Source organism: Phyllopteryx taeniolatus, chromosome 3 (genome assembly GCF_024500385.1).
Source record: "Phyllopteryx taeniolatus isolate TA_2022b chromosome 3, UOR_Ptae_1.2, whole genome shotgun sequence".
Classification (NCBI taxonomy): Eukaryota; Metazoa; Chordata; class Actinopteri; order Syngnathiformes; family Syngnathidae; genus Phyllopteryx; species Phyllopteryx taeniolatus.
In genome coordinates this window covers 14,923,738-14,951,456 of record NC_084504.1, presented here as the reverse complement: position 1 = coordinate 14,951,456, position 27,719 = coordinate 14,923,738, and the positions used below count along the sequence as shown (strand labels likewise).

The window sequence follows — 27,719 nt, the reverse complement described above, 5'->3', positions numbered from 1 at the left end:
TTTATGCCTGCGAAAGCAGAGAGACGCTTCCAAACACTGCGAATATATACATTATTTTTATAGAGTGACAGCCCGAGTTGATATGTGGTTGCGGAGGCGACGCTCCGCTCTTCCATCAAGCCGCTGAGCGTTTTCCCAGATGTGCCGAGCTGCTTCGGTGCGCTCGCTAAATCTTACAGCGCTGATAAAATACAGTCCATGTGTGTGAATGCTACATGGAAAGTAAGTATTTGTTGAAAGAAACTCAACCGCTTCTCACTTTTCAAAATGAAAAGATGCGCTCGTACGCTTGTGATTTTTACAAGGATGCCAGATGAAGGACTCATTTGAAGGAAATTGGAGCTGAGTTATTGCTGTAAATTGGCCGCTTCAAACCAAAATGACAGACTTCTTGTGTCTTTTCTAACATGGAATTTTGAGACTTTTCTGTGGGTATGCTTCTGATAGAAATGCCTATCAACTTTGTTTTTTTTAATGTGAAATGTCTTTTTTGGGGGGGGGGGGTTGAATTCAAACAAGAATTCCATTGGGGGCAACCGAGCCAATTTTAGGGGATCATTTCGCTGCCATACTCTGCCCATACGTATGGACGGAAATTCGAAATTTTCACAATTTAGCATTAGCCATCTGACTATATGTATAACATTGTTCAAATTTGGCTAAAAATTTTCACAGCTTAGCGTTGCCTGTCTGTCTGCTGTACTTAGTTCAAACATTGTAGCAATTGGGCAAAATGTGCCCCTACACATAGACATTATGACCCTAAAATGGCCGCTCCAAAGCCAATTGTCAGACTTCCTGTGTGTTTTCAGGTTTGAGTCCTTGAGACTTTTTCTACCCATGATAGACATGCCAACCGAATTTCATGTTGCTAAGTGAAACTGCCATCGGAGGAGCTGAATATTCCCTATCCTAGCTATCTTTGGGCGAGAGGCGGGGTACACCCTGAACTGTCGCCAGCCAATCGCAGGGCACATATAAACAAACAACCATTCGCACTCGCATTCATACCGACGGACAATTTAGAGTCTTCAATCAACCTACCACGCATGTTTTGTTTGGGGGGGGGGGGGCAAACTGGAGTTCCCAGAGAAAACCCACTCAGGCACAGGAAGAACATGCGAACTCCACACAGGGGGGGGGCCAGGATTTGAAACCCGGTACTCCGAACTGTGAGGCAGATGTGCTAACCAGTCGCCCACCATGCCGCCTTGAAAACCCCCATGAAAAAAATCCCTTTTGAAAAGGCAATATAGCGAGGACGCAGACATGCAGGACTAAAGTTAGGATTTGTTTTATGCTAAATCAGTCAAATTAGCATTTTAGCATCCCTTGAGTCACGTTTCATCCCAATTAGTCATATGACAGCAGGCTGCAGTCTGTCAGCAAGACAGGCTTGTTTGTTTATCCGCTGCCTTCTTGACTGCGGTTGGAAAGGCCTGGTTGGCTTCAGGGACGGGATCCCAAAGCCCGCCAAGAACACGGCAAAATGAGCCAGTCGCTGTGGGAGAAAAACCTCTGATGTCACTTTGTGAGAAAACGAGAATGACTTTAATGACTTGTGGAAGTCGTTATTTTAGTGCGAGTGCTCGGCACCCGTTTAATCCGCAGCCTCAGCACTCCATTTGTAATATATGTCATAATACTTATAATATCAGAGTCAAAATGAGCAACTTGAGTATAGTTTGCCATGTAGCATGGAAAGAAAAACGCAAGTAAGAAACTTGTCACTTTAAGCATGCCCTCACCAAAACATTTCATAATGTACATTTAAATGCAGATGCAGCAAGATGATCAAGTGGTTAGCAAGTCTGCCTCATATCAGGAGATCTGGGATCGAAATCCCATCTTCATCTCTGTGTGGAGTTTGCATGTTGTCACAGACCTTGAGTGGGTTTTATTCAGATACTCCGGCTTCCTCCCACATTCCAAAAACATGAATGTTAGGTTCATTGAAGACTCTAAATGGTCCATAGGTGTGAATGTGAGTGTGAATGGTTGTTTGTCTACTGTATATGATCCCTGTGATTGACTGGCAACCAGGCCAAGGTTGTGGTCAGCTGGGATAATGACGACATGCATTATGGAAAATGGATGAATGAATTCTTATTACCAACCAGCGTGTGTACCTGTAGACAGTGAACTCTCATTTATCATAGGGAATATATGCCAGACCCACCCATGAAAGGTGAAAATCAATGATGGAGAAACCATTTACTTTTGTATATACAGATTTACTCTTCCCAAATGCTTTAAACAGAAAACTTTTTTAAACACACTTTTAAGTTTTCCTTCGCGCTGGTTCTCACTCTCGCTGTCAAGAAATGGGAGACTACAGTATAAAATCAAGTCGGGGCGGGGGGGGGGGAAACGTCTCTACATTAAACACAAAGTGTGTTTGCCTCACGCTCTTTGTCACTCCCTAGTGAAGTTCATTGTAAAACTGTCACATAAAACAAAAGCGAACTAAACAATGTATATTTAAACACGAAAAGGTTCAACTAAACCATATAATGTTCACAAATGAAAATCCGCCAGCTTAATGGTAACGTATAATACGAAACGCCATCAACAGGCTAACAGAAATTAGCATAGGTGTTACGGTAATTATAAAGCTTTAAACAACTACTACTTTAGCACACACGGAGCAGCAACATATGCAGACCGAGCATACAACAATACTCACAGGCTGATATCAGCTCTGTGGGAACATCGACTACTAAAACTGCAAAACATGGTACTATACTTATTTTTTTGTGTGCTACATCTCTTCTAGTAGACCTCAGCGCTGTAATGTTGGTGGTGTTCCATGATATTGTTCTAATGTAAAATATGTACCTTGGCTCAATAAAGGTTGGACAACACTAAAGTAGAAGCATGTGATTTGCTTACATAAATTATGTGATAGTCCAGATATGGGCCCCGGGCCATGAGTTTGACTTCTGTGTTCTACAGCATCGCATAACGATATTTCTGCGATGCATTCGAGAGTTTTCTTTCCTGACAAGCTCTCGCTTTGCACTTGATTCCTGAGAGACATTGGGGAAGACTGCTAGTCATTTGGCAGCAGGAACATGCATCCCGGTTCCTTTTTGCATAATTGCTCTGAAATGTGCTTATGCGGAAGATGCCTGCAGGCCGCCAGCCCACCGCAACGCATAATAACAGTCTCAGTTGAAGCCTGCGGAAGAAGAAGAAAAAGGAGAAGAAGAAGAAGAAGTTTAGGACAAAGAAGGAGGTATTTCTGGGGCGGGGTCATTTGATGTTTATACAAGTCTGCCCTCTGCACTCGTCAATACTTTTGCGCTTCTAACAGTTGTTTTGGAGGATTTTTTTAATGTAAATTTGTGGCGCTTGATGATGTTATCTGTGTGTGGGAGTGAAGTGGGGTCAGTGGATTGATGTGACACAGCTGTCCCCCATCACCATGCGCATTCCCCTTGGGTGAAGTATTCGCTTGAAGGAAACACATTATACCATTTTTACACAATTTTAAACGGTCTCCAGGTGTTTTAATAAAGTGTCTGGCTTCTGTTATAATACCCCAAGGATCGAGAATGACAGCACACTTGTCATCCTCTCTAATCAGCCCTGTTCAAAGCGGACTGTTTTGGTTTTGTCTCATGCAAGTGAGCCACTGATCATCCCACCACCCTCTACTGTGGGCCAATGCCAAGAATGACTTTCGTTACCATGAGAACAAAGGGCGGACGGAGCTAAGATGTTGAGTCTAAAAAAAGCAAGTGCGAAGTGAACACAAAAAAAAACCATGTAGACGTTAAAAGCATAGATAGTAATGTCACTTATGTAGGCAGCACTTCACCACCGAGCCGCAGAATTACATTTGTCAATTAGTGTTGCTGATCCATATATGTGGTGCATGCAGCATTACCAAACATACCCACCACCACCATCTATCCATCCATCCATTTTCCTCCGCTTATCCGAGACAGGGTTGCGGGGGCAGCAGCCTCAGCGGGGAAGGCCAGACTTCCCTCTCCCCAGCCACTTTCTCCAGCTCTTCCGAGGGGATCCCGAGGCGTTCCCAGGCCAGCCGAGGGACGTAGTCTCTCCAGCTTGTCCTGGGTCGTCCCCGGGGTCTCCTCCCAGGGGGACATACCCGGAACACCTCACCAGGGAGGCGTCCGGGAGGCATCCTAAACAGATGCCCGAGCCACCTCATCTGGCTCCTCTCAATGCGGAGGAGCAGCGGCTCTACTCTGAGATCCTCCCGGATGACCGAGCTTCTCATCCTATCGCTAAGGGAGAGCCCGGACACCCTGCGGAGGAAACTCATTTCAGCTGCTTGTATCTGGATTTTGTTCTTTCGGTCACGACCCACAGCTCGTGACCATAGGTGAGGGTACGAACGTAGATCGGCCAGTAAATCGAGAGCTTCGCCTTTCGGCTTAGCTCCTTCTTCCCCACAACGGACCGATACAGAGTCTGCATCACTGCAGACGCTGCGCCGATCCGCCTTTTGATCTCCCGTTCCATTCGTCCCTCACTCGTGAACGAGACCCCAAGATATTTGAACTCCTCCACTTGGGGCAGGATCTCATCCCCGACCCGAAGAGGGCACTCCACCCTTTTCCGACTGAGGACCATGGTCTCAGATTTGGAGGTGCTGATTCTCCACCACCATGTTTGACAACTATCCCGAACTTTATCAAAAGGTGCGCTATGTGTCGCTTATCAAACGCTACTGATGATAATGATCTTAGCTAATCTCAGCATCCAACAACACTGCAGCTCTGCATACAGTGCCTTTTGGCTTTGATATGATAGTGGTTTGGTGTACAGTAATAATTCACAAACGATTTGGATCGAGCCCTGCTGCGAATAGCAAAAAACTACCAGTAATTGCCGCATGTATGTTTAGAATTGCCTATTGATGACACAAGATGGTGCCAAAGCACTACCTTTTTATTATTGATGCCATCTTGAGGCATCTAAGGGTATTTCAGAAATAAAACAAAAACAGTGAACGGGCTATTTTGTCAGGGAATAAAGAAGGATAGGTTTCCCCCCCCCCCAAAAAATAAATCTGCAAATTCACAAGCACTTGGTTTTAGGGCAATAATATTGAATTGATCCCGAATGCGACGAAAATGTGAATGGATTATTTTCGAACACATGGGCCGCTCACAAAAGATTTGGTTGGTCTATTTTACACTTGACGGTGGGGCAGGCACCCAAGAGAGCCAACTACTTGTGTACAAGCACTTCCAAGTCCCGTTTCCATATCGTGTCTCCTTTAAAGTATTCTTTCTGCTGACATGAACGCACGCTTTATCCTGCAGCTTAGCTTTAGCGAGCTAACGTGTCGGTGTGCGTTGATCCTCCCCTGAGCTCGTCGGGGCTAATCTCCTTTAATTTCATCTTCAAGGAAATCAACTCTGACTAATTAAGACCAGGAAAATGGTCACAGATTTTTGGCTGGCAATCCACCCTCCTTATTATTTCTTTTGTTTTATTGTTTTTGTGGTTCCTGTGAAGTGTCCCGCTGTGGCTATCGTCTCCGTTTGTCTCGATTGCCTCAATCTTCCTCTGTTTGTGTCCTACTTGTGTTGCGTGGGGAGCCGCATGTGCTGGAATTGGAGAAGGGGATAACGCTCAGGGTGATTACCCCTTTATCATCATGCTCCGTTTGGGCCGTCACCCCCACAGGGATTGATTGTATTATAAAGGCAGCAATGCTCGTTGTCCCCGCGTGACTCCTTTTTAACACGACACCGTTCCAACAGGAAAAAGGGAAAACAAATATGTCTTTTAATTAATACATTATTGTGGATATGTATAAAATCTCCTGATTTTAAAGAGAAAAATGTACTTTTTAATGTGTTGTACACCAATACATGGATCTTTGGAGTCCCTGCTGACCCATCAAGTGTGAACTTACACATCCAAATAAATCTTTTGTGAGTTCCTTATTTTCTAAAATGTGCCAGTAAGTGAGCCATTCTGGATGTTGAACTATTGTGATGTAACAGTGGGGTAATTTACATTTTGGGCTGGGTTAGGATCTGCCATTTTTAAGCCACTGGACTAACCGCACTATTAAACTCACTATTATGTCAAAAGCCAAAAGATAGGCCAAGCAGCAATGTTGTTGCTTGGACAAATTAGCATCTGATAAGAGGAGTATACACGAATGTACAGCAAAGTTGTCGACATGTGGGCAGGATGATTTGCGCCAATAGCACAGATCAGCTTCCCTAATCGAAAATAGGTAAATAAGCAAATCATATACCCTCATTTATTCTATATACTGTGTGTGTGTGTGTATATATATATATATATATATTCTTTGTTTCTTTGTTGCTTTGTTTTATGTGTTAAAATTTGACGTATGAGCGAGCTATAGATACGCCACCGCTAGATGACGGCAAGGAACGCCTCAACATTCTCCTAGCTTTCGGCGTCTCACTCACCATTTTCATAAATTTTGATTTGAGAATGAATGAAATGAACAGTTTTCAAACTGCTAGCAAGTTTTGAATGTATCCTCACTTACTCCCCACCCACTCATGTCTCTGCCCATAGAAACACCTCCAGCTCTACAAGTGTATGCCTAACATGAAATGTTACCTTTTGATATTTTCTTTTTTGATATATACAATGGCGGCATGGTGACTGACTGGTTAGCACATCTGCCTCACAGTTCTGAGGACCTGTGTGGAGTTTGCATGTTCTCCCCGTGCCTGCATGGGTTTTCTCAGGGTACTCTGGTTTCCTCCCACATCCCAAAAACATGCGTGGTAGGTTCATTGAAGATTCTAAATTGACGACGTCACCGTTCGTTCATACGTCTTCACTGGTGGTATTTTCTAAGCCCACACATGCAGCCATCCGCATATAGGGCACAACCGTTATGTGTTTACACATGATTTGTCTTGACGAAGAACTGTCCAATTTCTTCTTTTTAACTTTTGTTGCCAACCCGAGTTAAATAATCCAGCCAAGAAACTATAATTGTCTCTATTTGCGTGAGGCTGCTGTGTCCCCATGAGGCTCCAAGCACGAAGTTCCTCAAAAAAGAGAGAAAGAAAAACACGCATCCAGCCTAGACAGTCTCTAATTGGCTATTCTCATCATGCTGTTGTAAAATAATGATAACATTAAATTAGAGGAATTAGATGAAGGCAGAGAGGGTGGATTTTTCAGAAGTAAATTTTAATAATATTCTACTTTCAAGTCATACAGACCGTTTTAACATATATGACAGTTTTTTTTGTTTGTTTATTAGGTTTTTTTAAAACTGCAAACCCTCTCTTTAAACTCACGTCAAGGTACCACTGGTCATTTGACTTAACCAATTGTAAGGGAAAAATGTATTTAAAAAAACTCTTGATAATGTGAATTTTCGAGAAAAGAACAAAACATTGGTGTAAAGTGCTCTGTAATTCTTGATCCTTGGGATATTTTGACAAAAGCATGTCACAGAGGTTACAAAGACACCTGGCAGCTGTTTTAAATTACAAAAACAAACTAATAATATGTCGACTACTCACACTAGTGCACCTAACTGTACACACTCTGTCAGTCAATGCAGAGTCCTATAGACTCTTCTATATGTACATTATTTGGTAGGTGAGGAGTGCGCAGGTGTTGAAGCTCTTCTCACCAAGCGCTCCGTGCTCATCATTCAATCCCGCCGTGCACCTGCTCTCTTGACTTTAGCCAACCTCCCTCTGCAAATTCAACACTTTTCCCTCTAGTCCTCACAGCTGCAACCTTCTGCAACTGTGGGCGTGTGTACGTGCGTACCTGATTGTGTGTGCGCGTATCACAACAGAGAGACAAGGTGAGACTGTGCCTGGCAACCAAGGAGAGTAAAAGGACACAAGGACGACACACATGCACAACTACCCACACTAACACACAGACAGACACACACACGTGTACACTTTCAACGACCTTGTCCACTAACAAAGTGACTGAGAAACATTTTTAGTCAAACGTCTTTGGCCCAAAAATGTGTTGGAATAATGTGAAAAAAATACCACACATGCCGCATTATACAGTGGTGGGGATACAGGAGAAAAAAGTGTTTTTTCTCATAACAGTGATGGAAAACTTTTATACCTCAGGGATATTGTAGTTAAGATATATGCTTATTTACTTAAGGCACTTCCTCAATGGCTAGACCTTCATTTATATGCAGTGAACCCGTGTTCAACGCGGGATATATGTTCCAAACCCAACCCAAAAGGTGAAAATCTGTGATATAGAGAGAGACCATCTAAATAACAATTTTTAAATACTTTTACCCCTCCAAAATGCTTTCAAAAAAAATTTAACTCATTAAAACACACAGTTGTGGCTGACAGCAGTGTGTTCATTGTATTTGTGTTTTGCTGTTTGTTTATCGCATTCAATAAATGACTGAAATGTGCAACAGGGAGTTTGGCTCTCCTTTTCCATATGTGAGGTCATTACAGTAAGTATTCTGTAAAAACTAAATTTAAAAATGATCGCTAAAATATGCGAAATGGCAGGGTTGCAAAAGATGAACTGGAATATCGCGGGAGAACGCTCTAATTGCATTTTTGCAACAATTATTACAACTTCTGAATCCAAAATGCTGCCTGAAACTGTAATTATCTCAGGTCAACCCATTTGAAATCTAGCTAACCAAAACAGCAGCACATAAACAGTCTCACAGATGCATTAAAGTTTGGACACTTACCACAGTATAAAAGATGTTTTTTCGGTACACAGAGAAAGGATCTTTAGCAACGACTAGCGTTACCAGTACACTATGTGGTTGCTCCAGTGTTGTGTGGCTTTTACTGTATTATCTTATATTGTGATAGGAAGATGTTATGTCAGCATCATGTTGCAGAAAATATCACATGAAACTTCAGTTTCTTTGGGTCTGCAGTCAGAAAAACTCATTGTCCCCTGACCGCAACCCTATAAAGAACTGGTGGAGTGTCCTTCAAAGGATGATCTATGGGAGACATCGCTTATCTTATGTGTTTAAGTTAACAACAAATCAAAATATCATTTTCATCATAGTAGTCCCAGTCAATAAAATACCCTTTATCGTAGAAGATTTGGAATGTTGATGATCAAAAAATTCATTTGCGCTGATTGTTTAAGAAAATGTTCCATAATGTTGTCTGGCTTTTGCCGAAGTTGAACAGTCAGGAGAAATCTGACCATTTACTACCTGTTCCCCAGGAGGTTTGGCTTGTATTCATAAGCTCTACCTGATCTCTCCCATATGTTTCCTTTTTGAGGAAATCCATCAGAGCGTTTGATCAGTGGTATAAATAACAAGTCCTAACACACCGCCTGCAAAACATCTCCACTTACTTCTTACCGCGCCAGTTAATTGTTTTAACATCATCAGAATCAGAATCATCTTTATTTTATTACAAGTATGTCCAAAAAAAAAAAAAAAACACACAAGGAATTTGTCTCCGGTAGTTGGAGCCGCTCTAGTACGACAACAGACAATTGACAGAGAACACTTTTGAGACATAAAGACATTGACCAAAAAAACACACAAAAAACAGTCACTGAGCAATAAAGGGTTGCTAGTTGTCTGGTAATGCCGGTTCATTTTTTTTGTTTTTTGACAATTGTGCAAAAGACGCAGAGTCCTCTAGCACTTAGAGCAGTTCGAATGACTAATATTGCAATAGTCCGATGCAATGACCATTGTGCAAAGGGCGCCAAGACTTCAAGGAGTGTATGCGGTTTAAAGTGACGGGTAGTGCGATAATCTGGGACAATGTTGATTGTGCAAATGTTGCCGATACTCCTCAATCAGTGTGCAAATGGAGCAGATGCTCCTCTGGCATGAGTGGCCAGTATTGGTCAACAACAGATATGCAAATAGTGCAGCGTGGCGAGACTACTACAGTGAGTGCACGAGTAATATATAATTAGCCCCACAGAAATGTGACAACGAACTCAAGTCAAAAAATTGCCAGCATGTTGTAATGGAATTGTAGGTTAGGTGTTTAAGAAGTTGATCGCAAGAGGGAAGAAGCTGTTGGAATGTCTGCTAGTTCTAGTTTGCATTGATCGGTAGCGCCTACCTGAGGGAAGGAGCTGGAAGAGCTGGTGACCGGGATGTGGAGGGTCCAAGAGGATTTTGCACGCTCGTCTTAATTCTGGCAGCGTGCAAGTCCTCAAGGGTGGGTCGGGGGGTACCGACAATCCTTTCAGCAGTATTCCGAATATGAATATTCCGTATTCATATTCGGATGCGGTATAAATATGAGCAGGATATAGCAACTGGGGTGTTCTAGTAGAAAGACTGTCTTACTAGTAACATTTTTTCCACTACTGTGTAACATTTCTGCACTTGTAGGACAACTTTTGGCATACTAAAAGCACGAGATATTAACTAGTAGCAATTTACTGTCAGTAGTGGTGCGAAGTAGACAATTTTTGTTTTTTTTGTGGAAAGCCATTTGAGCATTTGATATCCTTGATATGCAGCCTAAGGACGTACTAGTAGGCCAAAATACTAAATAATTTGGAACGCTGTATTTTGACAAATTTTGCAATATACATATAAAATTGTCGAAATTTAGGAAAATGAACAGAAACACCATATTTTTTATAATTTGGAACATACTGTGATGTTGTTATCAGGCACTGTATATTAAATTGCAATGTTTTACGACTCATGTACATTTCTAAATACATAATGGTCAATTTAAAGTGTACATAAACGATTGTTAAGACTACTTAGTCCCTTAATGACTGTGATGTTATCGGTGTGAAAACGAGGCTACGAGGCCTGTTTACAATTAAATGCCCCCAAATAGTCCTCACCTAACTGGACCCGCATGACAACAAATGGGATGCGAGGCTATGTTATATTTCTATTCATTGATTTATTTTGGATTGTCATGGACGTCATTGATGATAAAAACAATCTTCCCATATATTCATGATTTTATTGTTTGTCTCTGCAGACCTCAAAAAGTCCTTCGAGCAGGAGCCTCTTGGCAAGGAGGTGTCCCTAGAGCAGGAGGTGCTTTTGCAGTGTCGCCCACCAGAGGGCATACCAGCGGCAGAGGTACAAGTATTTTTAATGCTCATCCGCTATATGCAGAACATCACCTGACCAAACAGGACAGCTGACTTCTTGTGTGTTATTCTAACAAGCGTGACCATGGTTGGATGACATATTTAATCATTTTGATTTCTTTACGGCTGGTGTCTTCGGACAAAAATTAAATACAAGTATATTATTTATTTTTACAAATATGATACGATGTACAGTATGTATGTCATTATCAGTCATGATAAATAACCCATTAACTGGAAAGTTTTTCATCTCCATCTCCAGAGTTAGAAACATACGTACCTCTAAGAAATAAGGAGTGTGTTTTACCTTCATTCCAAATTGTCACCGCGACAAAAATGACTGGAAAAGTCAGAATTCATTCTCGGAGTGAGTGCATCAGCGATGCCAAGATGAGAGGACTGAAGTTAGATTGAAATGTCCCTTGAGAGCCAATTTGCATCCATGGCAAAAGTTACTCCAGAGTTGGCGTGTGTGTTATTTGACTTTTTACATCGGTGAAAAACTGTTCAAAAGAAAAATAGCGGCATGTTGCTTGTAATTTGTAGAGACAAACTCAGTGCCTAATCAAACTAAATACAAGGAACTTTTTTTGTTTATTTTTACAGAAATACTGACTTCCCTAAGAACAGCTTGGAATGAAGTCAAAGCTATAGTGTCAAGCTGTAGTGGCTAAATGTCACCTAGCACTTGTTTGTATTTGGGAAAATTTCCTTTATAAGATATATTGGAAATACACTTAAGTGGTAGATTTTTTTGTAATGAAAATTAACAGTTTGTACAACCTCGAAAGAGTCGGATCTGAGAGGTTTCCGTTTGTGTCGCATTGCAACTTTAAGAGACATCAGCTAACTGGACAAAGTTGTCTTATCTGTTTACAAGTACATTATTTATTGATCAAGTCAATGCTATCATTGGGAGCTTTGATAGGGAGGGTTAACATGACGACGTCATGGCTACTCGGCATTAAAACAACGCTATCACCACCTCGCAAGGGTTATTATTATTGTGATGTTATTGGACAACTCAGCAGCAGCACAGTGGAAAGTGGTTCATATGTCGGCTTCACAGTCAGGCAATCTAGGTTAGAATCCTCACATGCCAGCTTTCACCCACATTCCAAAAATGGGCATGTTAGGTTCATTAAAAACTTTAAATTGTTTCCTCGGTGTAAATTTGAATGTTTGTTTATGTGCCCTGAGATTGACCGGCAACTAGTCCATGGTGTACCCCGCCTCTCTCCAAAGTCAGCTGGGATAGGCTCCAGCTGACCTGCTGAAAAAAATATAGAGTGAACCCCCGCATATTTGAAGTTTGCCATTTTTAAGGGACGTAGCCACTGTTATTTGGTGAAAAATTCACCTATTTTCCAACATCCTGTGGCATCTTGGTGACAATGAAGTGATTTGAGGAGCTTCGTTTAGTCAAAACGTAGTGGTTTTCTGCCATCATGTGGCATCTACAGGCCACACTATACGGAGTAACACTATAAATTCTGATCAAATGTAATTATGTTGTAGGTCTGCGCTCGAATGAGCTTTGGTATCACTTTAACAGAACACTCGCATTGGCTCTCATTAGATTGTGTACCTCATGTGGTGGGCTACTGTATTTACCAGACACAAACACACATAGACACACGCCAATATATATAAAAATCCAAAGCTATTTTGTGATTGTGTTCAGTTAGTACCCTTTCTGCTGTCATAATGGGATCTTGGGGAAAATGGATTGCTCCGTCTGGCATCCACTGAAGCTGATGAGATGAATACAAGTCTCAAACCCGCCGATGACCTCCGCTTCCAGCCACTATCTCTCCTCACTTTTTTTATTTTAGGGACAAAGGACTTGCTGCATTTACAAATGTGGGGGCCACAACATGCTCCAAGTCACTCATTTTGGCAAGCCTGTGTGAAAATGTGAAAACTTTGGGGCTCCTGAACACCAAGCTCCAAAACTCACTCAGTGGCGCCGCTTGGAAAATTAAAACAAAACAAACAAAAAAAGAAATTGTGAGGAAACACCTATCTAGACAAATGGGCAACGCTAAATGGTGAAGCTTTTTGCCTGCGCCATCTAATTTGGGCACAGCATGTCGTCAAAGTTTGATGATCATTTAGGACATTCTCCATGAAAAGGCGCCAGGGAAGTTACAGAAAATTTGCGCCCCTGACACCAGTTTCACTGATCACCACGAAATTGGGTGGACATGTCTGTCATAAGGCGGCACGGTGAATGACTGGTTAGCACATCTGCCTCACATTTCTGAGGACCGGGGATCAAATCCCAGCCCCGCCTGTGTGGAGTATGCGTGTTCTCCCCGTGCCTGCGTGGGTTTTCTCCGGTTTAGGGTCGGGCATTGAGAATCGAGAACCGATTGGAACTGGAACTAATGTTCCAGTTTTCCCGGAACCGTTCAAATTTAAACATTTCGGTTCCCAGTTTCAATGTCTAGTCCTCCAGCCGTGAAGAAGAAGTGACGAAAAGCAACGAAGAAGTTGCGTAAACCAACGAAGAACGGGCACGATGACGTGCTTGTGCCCAACGGGGGCGCTGGCGGACAAAATTAAGTCTTCTTTGTTAAAATTAATGACCGGTCGCCTCAGTGCAACACTTGGAATAAGATTATATTGTGCGAAGGAGGCTTTCACGATGTGTAGCGTCTGACGCGCTCCGAGCATCAGCCTACACCGCGCGGCGCTTCAGTGAAGTCAACTCCCAGTCAATTGGGTGAGTGAAACAATAAACTACCTCAATGCCAACATTGAGACAGCTAACAAGGTAAACGGTTGCTTGCACTTTTGCACTGATGGTTTTTAGTGTTTATTTTAGTCTTGAAACCAACGTATGCACAATGCAAAAAAAAGCTTAACATTGGGCTAAAACTTCACCGTAGCAACTTTACATCACAATGAATTGGGACAAAATTAACATAAACATTGTCTCACAGTATCACAAACACTAACCTTGTGCCTCATCGGTGGTTAGGGAAAGGAATCAGCGTTTTAGAGCATTTGGTCCCATCCATTAAAATTAAAATACATTTTTTTTTTTTTTTTTTAAATCACTGGTGCCATGTAAAGTTACTTTTCATGCAGAAATGCTGAGTTCCGGTGCGTACACGTCAAAATAAAAGGCTACAAGCTTAAAACAAGAAGTCAAGTTAAAACTTGCACATATAAACCATTTGACGTGATGAAACAGAATACAGAGGCAGCGACATAGCATTGTTAAAATAGTTATTTTAACAATAACTCAGTGAAGTCAACTCTCAGTCAACTGGTTGAGTGAAAAAATAAAATAAAATAGTTAAAACAGTTAAAATAACTATTTTAACAATGCTATATTTAACTTTTAGCTGAAACATTAATTAATGAATATTAAGTCAATTGAGTTAGTTCCACACACATTGCCTTTTAGTTCATAGGTTTGATATTGATACTGGTTACAAAGAACCTCGAGTCAAATGTTCATTTTAGTCTATGCTGCGGACTGCTAAGAAAATGGATGTTCATAATTTGGGCACCCTTTATATAAACCATGCAAACCTTTTTGACCCAGCCCCCTAAAAGAATCAGAATCGAGAATCGTGTGGAACCGGAATCAATCTCAGGAACTGGAATCGGAACCGTAATTGCTCAAATTCAAACGATGCCCAGCGCTACTCTGGTTACTCAGGTTTCCTCCCACACCCCAAAATCATGCATGGTAGGTTAATTGAAGACTATAACTTGCCTGTAGGTGTGAATGTAAGTGCGAATGGTTGTTTATATGTGCCCTGCGATTGGCTGGCGACCAGTTCAGGGTGTACCCTGCCTCTTGCCCGAAGATAGCGGGGATAGGCTCCAGCATGCCCGCGACCCTAGTGAGGATAAGGGGTATGGAAAATGGATGGATAGATGTCCATCATAAAAGGACACATCAAAAATTAAGGAGGACCCATGCCTGAAATAGAACAGGACGTTGGCCATCTTGGTTTAAAGCAGCCATTTCGGGCAAATTCCAGGGCGTGTATTTTTGACAAACTCCAACTAATTTACCCAAATGAGCCCCAATCGGGTACTGGGCAGGTATCCTAGACAGATTGGCAATGATACATCCCCAAGGTATTTTTTAGTTGGACATCTAACGTGGGCTGTGTGAGTTTATAATGTGGAGGATTCACCATGAAGAAGAAAACATTTCTCTTCATTCTTGTTCCTGCACATCTTCATTTGTAACTGACAGCTTTCGAGCGACCCCAGCTTAAAAAAAACTCAATTCTAATAATAGCTCGGCAGTGTTGACCGCTTGATGGGCTGCTGTAAAACTGTCAATGTGATGAGGTCGGCGCCCTGATATGCGATACCCGCGTCGTAATGTGGCCAGCTAGCGCCGTCATCAAAGCCTCCACTTCTTCCATACACACAAATGTTAACCTTCAATTTTACGCATAACTTCTACACGTGTAGACGCCCCCCGCACATTTACAAGGCTTATGTAAGCACAACAATTGGTGCTTTCAGAGCCAGATTTGCTGCCGTGAACTGTAACCGCAACAAAAGTGGTCCCCTTGCAGAGGGTTAGGCATAAGCTGGCCTAAAAAAGAAAACATGTATGCACTTATCACCATTGTTGGACAAGTACATCAAAATGTAATACTTTAAATCTTACTAGTTATTGCCATTTGAAAGTACAGTGGTAGCATGCCTTACAAGTTTAATTCATTGTGACCAAGCGCGTAACCCAATTTATTGATATATCAAATAAATTTTCCCCATTAAAATGAATTAAAATGTCATTAATCCATTCCAGACCCCCCAAAAAAACCAAAAAAACATTTCAGAGTAGCACTGTAATTAGTTATTTTACAATACTACTTCATCACACACACATTTATTTGTATTTGTGATTCGTCAAGCTTTAAACTTGTGGAGCTGAGCTATTAGTTTCTTTTTTTTTTTATAGCGAGTCATCCAATTTTACCACCATGCTCGGCCTACACACTTTGTCAAAAACAGAAATGTCTCACAATTTAGGGTATCCGTGGTTCAAATTTGGTAGCAATCGAACAAAATCTGCAGGTGAAGTTAGTTTGGGAGGACCCTGGAGGAAATGGCAGACTTCCTTTGTCTTTTTTAGACATGGGTTCTTCAGACATTTTTGTGGGTCTACTTATGATAGTCATGCTTACCGAATGTCATGGAGCTAAGTGAAACTGACTTCGAGGGATGACTTCTTCTATTGCAAATTGGATTCCAAAATGAGGAGCTGGAATTTTGCAGCTTCTGGCACGTCATACTGTACTTTCCTGCCATTCTCCGCACATATGCAATGACGGAAACAAAAATTTCTCAATATTTAGTGTCAGTCATCTGTTTAGTATATGTGGTTCAAATTTGGTAGGAATCGGACAAAATTTCTTGGACAAGTTAGTTTTTGAAGGATCCCCAGAAATGACCAATGGCTGCTTCAGACCAAAATGGCAGACTTCTTGTGTATTTTTGGGCATTGGTTCTTTAGGCATTTTTCTTGGTCTACTCATACATGCCTAACAAATTTCATGTAGCAAAGTGAAACACATATTTTTTTCGTTAATTGCATCACAGGTCACTGATGGTGTAGTGTTACATTCGCCTGACTTTGGTGCAGGCAGCGTGGGTTCAGTTCCCAATCAGTGACGGTGTGAATGTGATGGCGAATGGTTGTCCGTGTCTACATGTGTGCCCCATGACTGACTGGCGACCAGTTCAGGGTGTAGTCAGCCTTTCGCCCGAAGTCACCTGGGATAGGCTCCAGCATCCCGCGACCCTAACCAGGATGAGCGGTGTTGAAAATGGATGGATAGATAATTGCATCACAACATGCTGATCGATGCTTTGACAGCTTCATCTCCTGGCATCCGAAGCTCCCCGGGAGACGGCGCACGTTCAAGCGCAGAGGATCAGATCCTTTAGAAACAAAAGTAAATCTCTTTAGGCCCCCCGTAGAAAGACTTTTTAAAGCTGATGGTTAAAAAGCTCCCAGAATCAGCCGGGTAGAGTTCAGCAGTTCAATGGGACTGAATTTACGAAGGATTGGCAACAAGTGGCAAACGTTCTCTCTTCTGGTGTTGTTTTTGTTTGATTTGACTTTTTATTTATTTATGAGGCACTTTTTGTACGCTGTGGGTGGTAGAAACCAAGACGGTGCTTTGAAACAAAGGACATAGCCTGCCGCTTTGTTAATCTTTTGTTGTTTGAAGATGCGTCTCACATCCTGTTTGTGGATGGTCAACGCAGAAGTCAGATGTGTGATTGTGGTCGGTGGTGTGGCTGGGTCGGCGTGGGGTGTGAAAGTGTCCTTTTCAAATCTGAAGTAGAAAGTGTTCAAGTCGTTGGCTAGTGTGCTATTGTTCTCAGCTTGGGGGGTCGTCGCTTGTAATTGGTCAGCGATTGTAATGCATGCCAGACTGATTTAGAGTTGTTAGAAGCTAAACTGTTTTTCCAACTTTGCAATGTTAATTTCTTTAGTCAGCAGGTTTCTAGCTCGATTATACAGGGCCCTGTCCCCGCTTTGATATGCGTCCTCCTTAGCTTGGCGAAGTTGCTTAAGTTTGGCAGTGAACCGAGGCTTATTGTTATTGAATGTGCGAAATGACTTTGTTGGTACACAAACCTTCACAGAAACTGATATAGGATGTGACAGTGTCCGTATATTCATCCAGGCTGCCAGCGGAATTTTCAAAGACACTCCAGTCTGTGCAGTCTAAACAGCTTTGAAGTTCCATCTTTGCTTCATTGGTCCACTTTTTCACTGTTTTCACTGTAGGCTTTGCGCATTTAAGTTCTTGCCTGTATGTCGGTATTAAGTGTATTAAGCAGTGATTAGGCGAGCCCAGGGCTGCACGAGGTTTGGCACGGTATGAGTTATTTAACATAGTACAGCAGTGGTCTAAAATGTTATTTTCCCTGGTGGGATAGTCGATGTGCTGCTTGTATTTAGCTTTGTTAAAGTCCCCGAGAATAATGAGGGGTGAGTCCGGGTGTTTTTTTTCAATTTCGTTTACTTGTTCGGCGAGCATTAGCAGTGCGACGTTCGTGTTAGTTTGAGGCGGAATGTAGACACCAGCCAGAATGAATGATGCGAACTCACGCGGCGAATAGAATGGCTTACAGTTCAAAAACAGCAACTCTGCAGTGTGTGCTGAGCTCCGTGACGTCCGTAAACCATTTTTCGTTGATATAAAAGCATATCCCGCCGCCTTTTGTTTTCCCCGAAGATTCCATGTCGCGGTCTGCCCTGTAAAGATGGAAGCCGGGCAGCATGACGGCGCCATCGGGTACAGCGTCACAAAGCCAAGTCACCGTAAAGCACATGGCGGCGGAAGTCTTTACTGGTCTTTATCAGAAGATGAAGCTCGTCCAAATTGTTGGGTAGGGAGCATAGATTCGCGAGGTGATGGACGGAAACGCCAGTCTGTATCCTCTCTTGCGGCGTTCTCTCTGTGGCATTGCGCCAAAGACCGCGGTCGCTGCTCCAGTGAGTAACTCAGGGAAAAAACTAAGCGGATTTGCGAAAGTTGGTGAAAGAAAGTCCGGAGTAGCCTCCTTGATGCTTAGCAAGTCTCCCCTTGAGTCGTGTAATGTCTCCAAAGACGAACGAAAAACACAAAAACAAAAACAATACTAGAGAGCGCGGAACCGAGGCGACCACACGGCTAGGCGCCATCTTGCATCTATGTCACTATGTCTTACTAGCTCTGTATGCTGCAATATTATACCCTGTCTCCGCTTTGCTGTGGCAGCCCTTCGTCTCCTCTCAGATCAAATGAGCTGCAAACAACTCCATAATTTCACACACACATGCTAACATTAGCTTACCCTGTTGCGATGCAGTATTATACTCCACAGTCTCTGCTGTGCTGCCTAGTGTCCTCTCGGGTAAAATGTTTCTCTTAACTGTGGCCAACAAAAGTATAAATGTAGCATGCCCTTGTTTTCCTCCTTGTTTGTTCGAGTTTGTCTGCAAATAGTAGCGTTAGCTTACCCTGTCACACTGTATCAAACTCCACAGTCTCCGCTTTCCTGTAGCTGCCCTTCGTTCCTGTTCTCCTCCATTGTTGTTGTTGTTTCCTAGTGTGTCTAATGGGCATGTGTCCCAATCCTTGTGTCTCCGCTTTGATGAAGTGGCCCTTAAGTCTCCTCTTAGATAAAAAGTTACCCTGGCCAACATAAGTCAATACATCAGACACTTGTTCTCCTCCATTGTTGTTGTTTATTACCATGTCACTCTCCGACTGGTGCATATAATGTGGCGCCTTTCGTTGGGAACAGCTCAATTAATTTTTGTCTTTATGTTTACTTGCTGTAATAGGCAAGGGGGTCCAAATACTTTTGTCTACCTCACCTCCAAGCGACAGTCATTAGGAGGCAGGAGAGGGATACCTCGGTCTGACAGCGTGATACATTTTAACGCGCAAGCCCAAAGAGCAACAGTGACCCCAAAGGTCTTGCTCAGAGCCCAGTAGACAGCACAGTACATAGCAAGTGCGTGTGTCCGTGTGCGTGCGTGTGTGTGTGTGTGTGTGTGTGTGTGTGTGTGTGTGTCAGTGTGTGAGTGACTGGCCCAGCCGCAGGGTAATTTACACATCAGTGTGTGGTGACAGGCCCTTCCACGTGTCTAACCTTAACACACGCATACACAAACTCACGCACACATACGCACACACACACACACACACACGCACGCGCGTACACACACACACACACACGCACGCGCGTACACACACACTGAGTGTCAGACTGTAACTGGATACACGTCTGGAGCCGGGTCAAATTGCTGTCACATTCTTACCCACTCCATCCTCACCCTAAATTAGCCCCCCTGAAGAATGACTTTTGATCAACCTCCACTCGACCTTATATGTTGCACTCTAATCCTTCACTTGAATATTATGGACTCCTCATCAATTGAATGTACAAGACTGAGCAGGGTGACGCGGATTGAGATGTCCGTCACTCGTGGCAACACAGAGTCTATCGCTCCGGAAAACCTGCCCGTCATTCGACGGGATTTGTCTGTGTTTAAATTGTCTTTGAGCAACACACAACAAGTGCGGTACAGTCCATCCAGCTGTTGCTGTAGCCGAGATGGCGTGGGAGTCGGGAAAAAAAAAAAACTACGATTGCACAAAGAAAGTTATATAAGACGACCACACCATTAGGTAAACTTGCACAGAAAGATACAACTAGCGGGTTAGTGCATCAACCAGTTCCACCTCCCTCAAATAGACGCTTTCCTTTTCCCCATCAGGAAAAAAAAAACCCACACACACAGACACACACAATAACGTCATCTCATTTCTTAGATGGTGTCGTTAACAGGCTAAGTGCTCTATATTTGCCGAATTTAAGCCACTGTACCACGTCACTCTATTCTCTTAAGCCTTCCGCTCATTATTTGGCAAGCTCAAGCCACTGCTACACTAGTAGTTCAAGCCCCTGCTAAACTAGTAATTATAGTCTGTGAAGTGCTGGTGCTCTATTTGGCGAGTTTACGATAAACTAGTACATCTATTTTACTGAGCATATGGCTCATTATTTGGTCAATTCATGCCACAACTACACTAGCCAACTACACTAGCCTTCAGATCAGAATCAGAATCATCTTTATTTGCCAAGTATGTCCAAAAAACACACAAGGAATTTGTCTCCGGTCGTTGGAGCCGCTCTAGTACGACAACAGACAGTCAATTTACAGAACAATTTACAGAACACTTTGGAGACAGAAAGACATTGACAAAAAAAAAACAGTCACTGAGCAGTAAAGGGTTGCTAGTTATCTGGTAATGCCGGTAAAAAAAAAATGTGACAATTGTGCAAAAAGATGCAGCGTCCTCTAGCAATATTGCAATAGTCCGGTGCAATGACCATTGTGCAAAGGGCGCCGAGACTTCAAGGAGTGTATGCAGTTTAAAGTGACGAGTAGTGCGATAATCTGGGACAATGTTGGTTGTGCAAATGTTACAGATACTCCTCAATCAGTGTGCAAATGGAGCAGCTGCTACTCTGGCATGAGTGGCCAGTATATGCAAATAGTGCAGCATGGCGAGACAACTACAGTGAGTGCACGAGTAATACATAATTGGCCCCACAGAAATGTGACAACGAACTCAAGTCAAAAAATTGCCAGCATGTTGTAATGGAATTGTAGGTCAGGTGTTTAAGAAGTTGATCGCAAGAGGGAAGAAGCTGTTTGATTGTCTACTAGTTCTAGTTTGCATTGATCGGTAGCGCCTACCTGAGGGAAGGAGCTGGAAGAGCTGGTGACCAGGATGTGGAGGGTCCAAGAGGATTTTGCACACTCTTGTCTTAGTTCTGGCAGCGTGCAAGTCCTCAATGGTGGGTAGGGGGGTACCGACAATCCTTTTAGCAGTTTTGATTGTCCTTTGCAGTCGGAGTTTGTCCTTTTTTGTAGCAGCACCAAACCAGACTGTGATGGAAGAACACAGGACTGATTCGATGACCGCTGTGTAGAACTGTCTCAGCAGCTCCGGTGGCAGGCCGTGCTTTCTCAGAAGCCGCAGGAAGTACATCGTTTGCTGAGGACAGAGTTGATGTTGGTCGCCCACTTCAGGTCCTGAGAGACTGTAATTCCCAGGAACTTGAAGGTCTCGACGGTTGACACAAAGCAGCTGGACAACGTGAGGGGCAGCTGTGGCGAAGGATGCCTCCTGAAGTCCACGATCACCTCTACAGTCTTGAGCGTGTTCAGCTCCAGGTTGTGTCGGCCGCACCACAGCTCCAGCCGCTCCGCTTCCTGTCGATATGCAGACTCGCCACCGTCCTTGATGAGGCCGATGACAGTGGTGTCATCTGCAAGGGTTTGCTGAGGTGCAGTCGTTCGTGTAGAGAGAGAAGAGCAGCGGAGATCATTATTTGGCAAGGACAAGCAACATGAGTCAATCTTTTCTGTTAAGCGTTTGGCTCACTATTTGGAATGTTCAAGCCATTGTAAAACTAGAAAATATATTAAGTGTTGGGTCACTATTTGCCAAGTTCAATCCACTGGAAAACTAGTCAGTCTATTCTGTTAAATGTTGGCTCCCTATTTGACAAGTTCAAGCAGTTGCCGCAACACTAGTCAATAAATGTTTTTATTCAGTGCCTCACTATTTGGCAAGTCCAAGCAACTGCAACACAAGTCACACTGTTTCATTAAGTGTTGGCTCACTATTTGGAAGTTATCAACTGCTGCCTCACAATTTAAAAGGGTCAAACTACTGTAACACAAGCCACTCTATTCTGTTACACGATGGCTCATTATTTGGCAAGTTCAACCCACCACTGGAACAGTATACAAGGTTGCTTGTGCACGTGAGTGTTTGTGTGAAGGATTTCCTGGAAATGAAACAATTTATGCGATGCCCCCTCCCACCCAAATAGATCCTTACCTTAATCCTCTTTGAGCGAGCGTAGTAAGCCCCCCGCACTCGTATTCTACCTCCATCCCCCCAACAACCTCTGTCAGAAATCATCACCATAATCCGCAGATTAGTCGGCAATCTCTTATTTATTCCCCACGCTGCCTGCTTGACTTATAGACATGCCGTTAGGATTATTAAAAATGGAGGTGGAAAAAAAAACAGTATATCGATGCGGCGGAACAATTTACAAATGGGAGGAAGCGCGGCTTTTTGGAGGTTATTGTTTGCGAGGGACTGTACTGTCGTCTGGAGTCTGGCCATGTTGGAGATGGATTAGGATCATTATCTAATGGTGTGTGTGCACATTAGTGGACAAGCACACACATATTTTTCCTCACTTGCCATCTCACTATTTGGCAAGTCTAAACCTCTGGCAGCACTAGTAAATGTATTGTGATTAGTGTTGGCTCACTATCTGTACAGTATATATGGCAAATTCAACCCACTACAACACTAATACAGTGAACCCACGTTTATCGCAGGGGATACGTTCCAGAGACACCAGCAATCGGTGAAAAGCTGCAAAATTAGAAACATTTTTATCATTTTACTACTCACACATGCTTTAAATGCCTTTAAACTTATTAAAACATAATTAAACTTATTAAAAGACACCTTTTTCAACAGCTAGTAAACATATTTTACCACCCCCCAAAAATTGCAAGCATAAAATGTGTAGAAAATCCTGTACGTATTACAGTGTGTATATGCCTTTAAGAGGTGGGGCCTGGTCGGGTTGCGTGTGACGTTGGTGAATATGTGTGGGAGTGTCTGGACATGAGCTATGGCTGACAGCAGCTGAGTGTCTGTGTTTTACTATTTTGTCACTGTTCAATAAACAGCTAAAAGTGCATCAGCAACTATGGTTCTCCTTTCCCACATGAGGGGGCATTACAATAACGTATACTTTAAAAACCCACGAAAAATGATTACTTTAAAAAAACATGACCTAGTGGGGGAACTTAAAATCTATTTTGTTAAGCGTTTGGCTCATTATTTGTCAGATTTAAGCTCCTGCTGCAACAGTAGTTGTGTATCAGTGCCTCACTATTTGGCAAGTACAAGTCTCTGCCAGCGGCACGGTGGCCGACTGGTTAGAGCGTCAGCCTCACAGTTCTGAGGACCCGGGTGCAATCCCCGGCCCCGCCTGTGTGGAGTTTGCATGTTCTCCCCGTGCCTGCGTGGGTTTTCTCCGGGCACTCCGGTTTCCTCCCACATCCCAAAAACATGCATGAATTGGAGACTCTAAATTGCCCGTAGGTGTGAATGTGAGTGCGAATGGTTGTTTGTTTGTATGTGCCCTGCGATTGGCTGGCAACCAGTTCAGGGTGTACCCCGCCTCCTGCCCGATGACAGCTGGGATAGGCTCCAGCACGCCCGCGACCCTAGTGAGGAGAAGCGGCTCAGAAAATGGATGGATGGATGGAAGTCTCTGCCACAAACGCTATTAAATCTAACAAATCTTTTTCCGTTAAATGTTGCCTTACTATTTGGCAAGTTCAACCCATTAAAACGGCATCAAATCTATTATTTTCAGCTTTTGGCACGTTATTTGTCAGGATTTAGCCACCACCATATTATATATTTATATATATTTGGTAAGTTAAAGACACTGCGACTTTAGTCTTTTTTTTTTCTGGTGTGGTTGACTTACTAATTGGCACATTTAAGCTTTCATTGCTACTCACTGTAGTGCTAGTGAATTTTGTTTAACTGTTGGCTCATTGTTTGGCAAATTCAAGCAGCTGCTGCAACACTAGTCATGGTATTCTGTTAGTAGATGCCTCACTATTTGGTCAACTCAACCCACTGTACACTAAGTCAGTCTATTCTGTTGAGCATTGACTCATTATTTGGCAAGTTCAACCCGCTTTAACACTATTCATTATTCACGCTGTCCATCGATGCCTCACTTTGATATCCAATGCAAACACTATCAATTATTCTGCCTTTATGGAGATATGTGTTTTTTCTTCCCACACAGAAGTTCTATGTTTATTTTGACCTTCTTTGGCCAAAGAGCATTTGGCTATTTCAGTTTGTCACTAACTGGAAATGTACACTTGAACTAACAATTAAGATGTCCAAAGACAGAAGCGTCTCATTACGCATTGTTTTTGTTTTGTCACCAGTAACCTATTATTTTCTCTGCTGAGAATAAAGCGAGATGGCAAGCCACTGATCACTTAATTGTACTTCTCTATATTGTGAGGTTTGACTTTGGCTAAACACGTGTTGGCTCGCTTTTTTTTGCAAGTTCAAGCCACCCCTGACACCAGTCACTCTGCTGATTAATATTTCTCTCATTATTTGGCAAGTCCAAGCCACAATGCAACACTTGTCAATGTATTGTATGCTGTTAATATTATTGTATTTGTATGCATATATTATATTATCGTTATTATTCACTAGTCACTCTATTCCAGTGATTCTCAACCAGTGTGCCGCGAGTGCTCTACAGGTGTGCCGTGGGAAATTATAAAATTTTACGTAATTTCTCAAAACATATTTATTTACATGAAATAATGTTTCTTTTTTCATCTAGTTATGCCAGTGAGGCATAGTGACAGACAGAACAAATAAATGCTATTCTATTAGATGGCAGGTGGTACATACAGTAAGTAATGTATCCACTTTTTGTGACATTTTTCTTTGTTGGTGTGCTGTGAGATTTTTCAATTGTAAAATATGTTCCTTGGCTCCATAAAGGTTGGAAATCACTGCTCTATTCTGGTAATTGTTTGCTATATATTTGGCTTCAGAACGATTCAATATATGCTGTTTATTGATGCCTCACTATTTAGCAAGTTCATCCGACTGTAATACTTACTTACTCAGTTATGCTCGTTATTTGCCAAATTCAAGCAACTAACTGTAAGACTAGTAAATCTCATTCAGTGAAGCATGGAGCTCATTATTTGGCCAGTTCAAGTTGCCACTGCAATGCTAGTTGTCAATCGATGCCTCACTATTTCTTTCAAGCAATTGTATCACATAGTGAAAATCTGTGAGTAATTGACTCCGCGAAAAAGGTTTATAATTGCCTATAGATCCCACAAAATGGCACCAAAGCAATACTTTTCTATTTCTATTAGCAAACGCTCCTCCCCTCACTTCAACATAGTTCCTTGGCATTGTCAGAGAAAATAATAATATATAATAGGTGTTTGCTCAGTATTTGGCCGTCAATTTAATCTATTACGTGTCAACTCACTATTTGGGAAGTTGCATGCAATGTCAGTCAGGACAATAGAAAGACTTACTGTGATGTCCACCTCCATGTCTGCCCACCCACCCACACACACACAAATTCTCACCCCCATGGTGTCGCTCGCCCCTCTGCGCTTTTATTTTGTCTTTGTCACTCTCTGTCTCTGTCTTCCTGCGGCCTCCTCGCCGCCTATTTGACATTTTTCTTTCCGAGACAAATGTGCGGATTGACGAGCGACATGACAGTGTCGGCGGTGCGGCCTTGTCAAGGCGGCTGCACCCGCGCTGCCCTCGGCGTTCCTGACAGTGTTGTCACAGATGAATGAACACCGTGTTGTGACACATGCTGCGACACTGTCACACACAGCGCTTCTTGTCCAGTTTTATAGTTGTTGCCACGTTTATGTTGAAGAACTTGGGTGTGTCGATGAAGTTAGACAACTTATTCCACCTGATCAATGACAGTCTATCAGTGGGTCTTTCCAACAAGGACGTCCACTGTTATAAATAGGGTATAAATTTGAAAAAGGGTTGGCTCGCCATTTGACAGGTTCAGACCTCTGAAATATTATTTAGGCAATTATGCGTTAGCAAGTTCAAGCAACCACTGCGTCGCTAGTCAATGCATGCTGTTTAGTGTTTGCTCACGATTTGACAAGTTCAAGCAACTAGTATACTTGTCAGTGTAGTCTATTAGTCACTCTTTTGCATTCGTATTTTGTTCAGAAATGGCGGACTATTTGGCAAGTTCAAGCCATTATATCATCAGTCAATTTATTCTCTTAGCTGTTGGCTCACTATTTGGCATGTTCAAGCCACAACTCTACTAGTCAATGTATTCTATTCATTGTTGGTTCACGATTTGGTAAGTACAAGCCACTGTATTCCTACTCCCTTTTTTTCTGTTAAGCGTTGGCTCTGTATTTGGTCATTTCAAGCTACTGCTACACTTGTAAAGCTATTCTGTTAAGTATACTACTATACTATTTGTCAAGTTCAAGTTGCTACTCAAATAGTCAATGTATTCAATTAGATGTTGGCTCACTATTTGGAACGCGAAAGCCACTGCAATACAGTCTTTTCTCTTCAACATTTGGCTCACTATTTAACAAGTTCAAGCTACTGCCAAACTAGTCAATCTATTCCGATAAGCGTTTGGCTCATTATTTAGCAAGTTCATGACACTACTACACTCAAGCTATGCTATTAAGCAGTGCGTTACTATTTCGCATGTCCAAGTCTCAAAGTAATCCGTTTTGTTTGTGACACACACTTATCATTTCAGTAGCGAGGCACCCTTGCAGCAAATAGTATGTCTGTGATATGCTGCTGCATGCTTCAAATGGCGAGAAACGAACGTCACCTCGTGGAGCAGTCAGCATCTTGCAGAAGGAGAATTGAACCCATGGCCCATCAGTGACAGGGCGATTAAACAGCACGAAATTGACTTATGAGTTATGAAATTATAAGCACACTGTATTATCTCTGTAATTCATGTATTTATTATATGTTGAGCTGAACTGCAAATTATCAAATGATGCTTGTCCTGATATGATTTGCCAATGATATGAGTCACAATTGCTGTGATACAGTCCAAATCCCTTCAAGACTACTTGTTTGCCACCGTGAAAAATCCAATATGATTACTTTTTTTGCCGAGCTATGTTAACTACAATGACACTGCTTACAGCCTCTGATTGTGGTGAAATATTAGCTTATCAAACATTGCCACAAAGTCGCTCCCGGCGCTCTGGATGTGTTGATGCTTTGAAAAAGCTGCTTCTTCTTTTAAAGGTAGAAACAAGGCTGCAGGGCCAAGCCTGTGTAACCTCGCAGAGACTGATGTACAGCATTTTGTTATAAAATCTCCCTTTATAATAAAAAGAAAGCATGAAGAAAATGAAATATGGGCCTCAGGGTGCCTTATTCAGCATTAAAAACCTGTAATTATAAGCTGCAGAAAAGAATATTCGTTCTGTTTAGGTTCCCCCATTGTGGTGATCTTCA

General features: G+C 42.5%; 1 protein-coding gene across 4 annotated transcripts in view; it reads left to right on the top strand.

Moving 5' to 3' along the window:
- LOC133474948 (netrin receptor UNC5C-like) overlaps positions 1 to 27,719 on the top strand; it is a 298,998-nt gene that overhangs the window by 171,434 nt on the left and 99,845 nt on the right. For all 4 annotated transcript variants that reach the window (XM_061767144.1, XM_061767142.1, XM_061767143.1 and 1 more), the window contains one exon: positions 10,944 to 11,047. In XM_061767144.1, the coding sequence (XP_061623128.1) occupies positions 10,944 to 11,047 (104 nt within the window). The remainder of the gene's footprint in view (positions 1 to 10,943; positions 11,048 to 27,719) is intronic.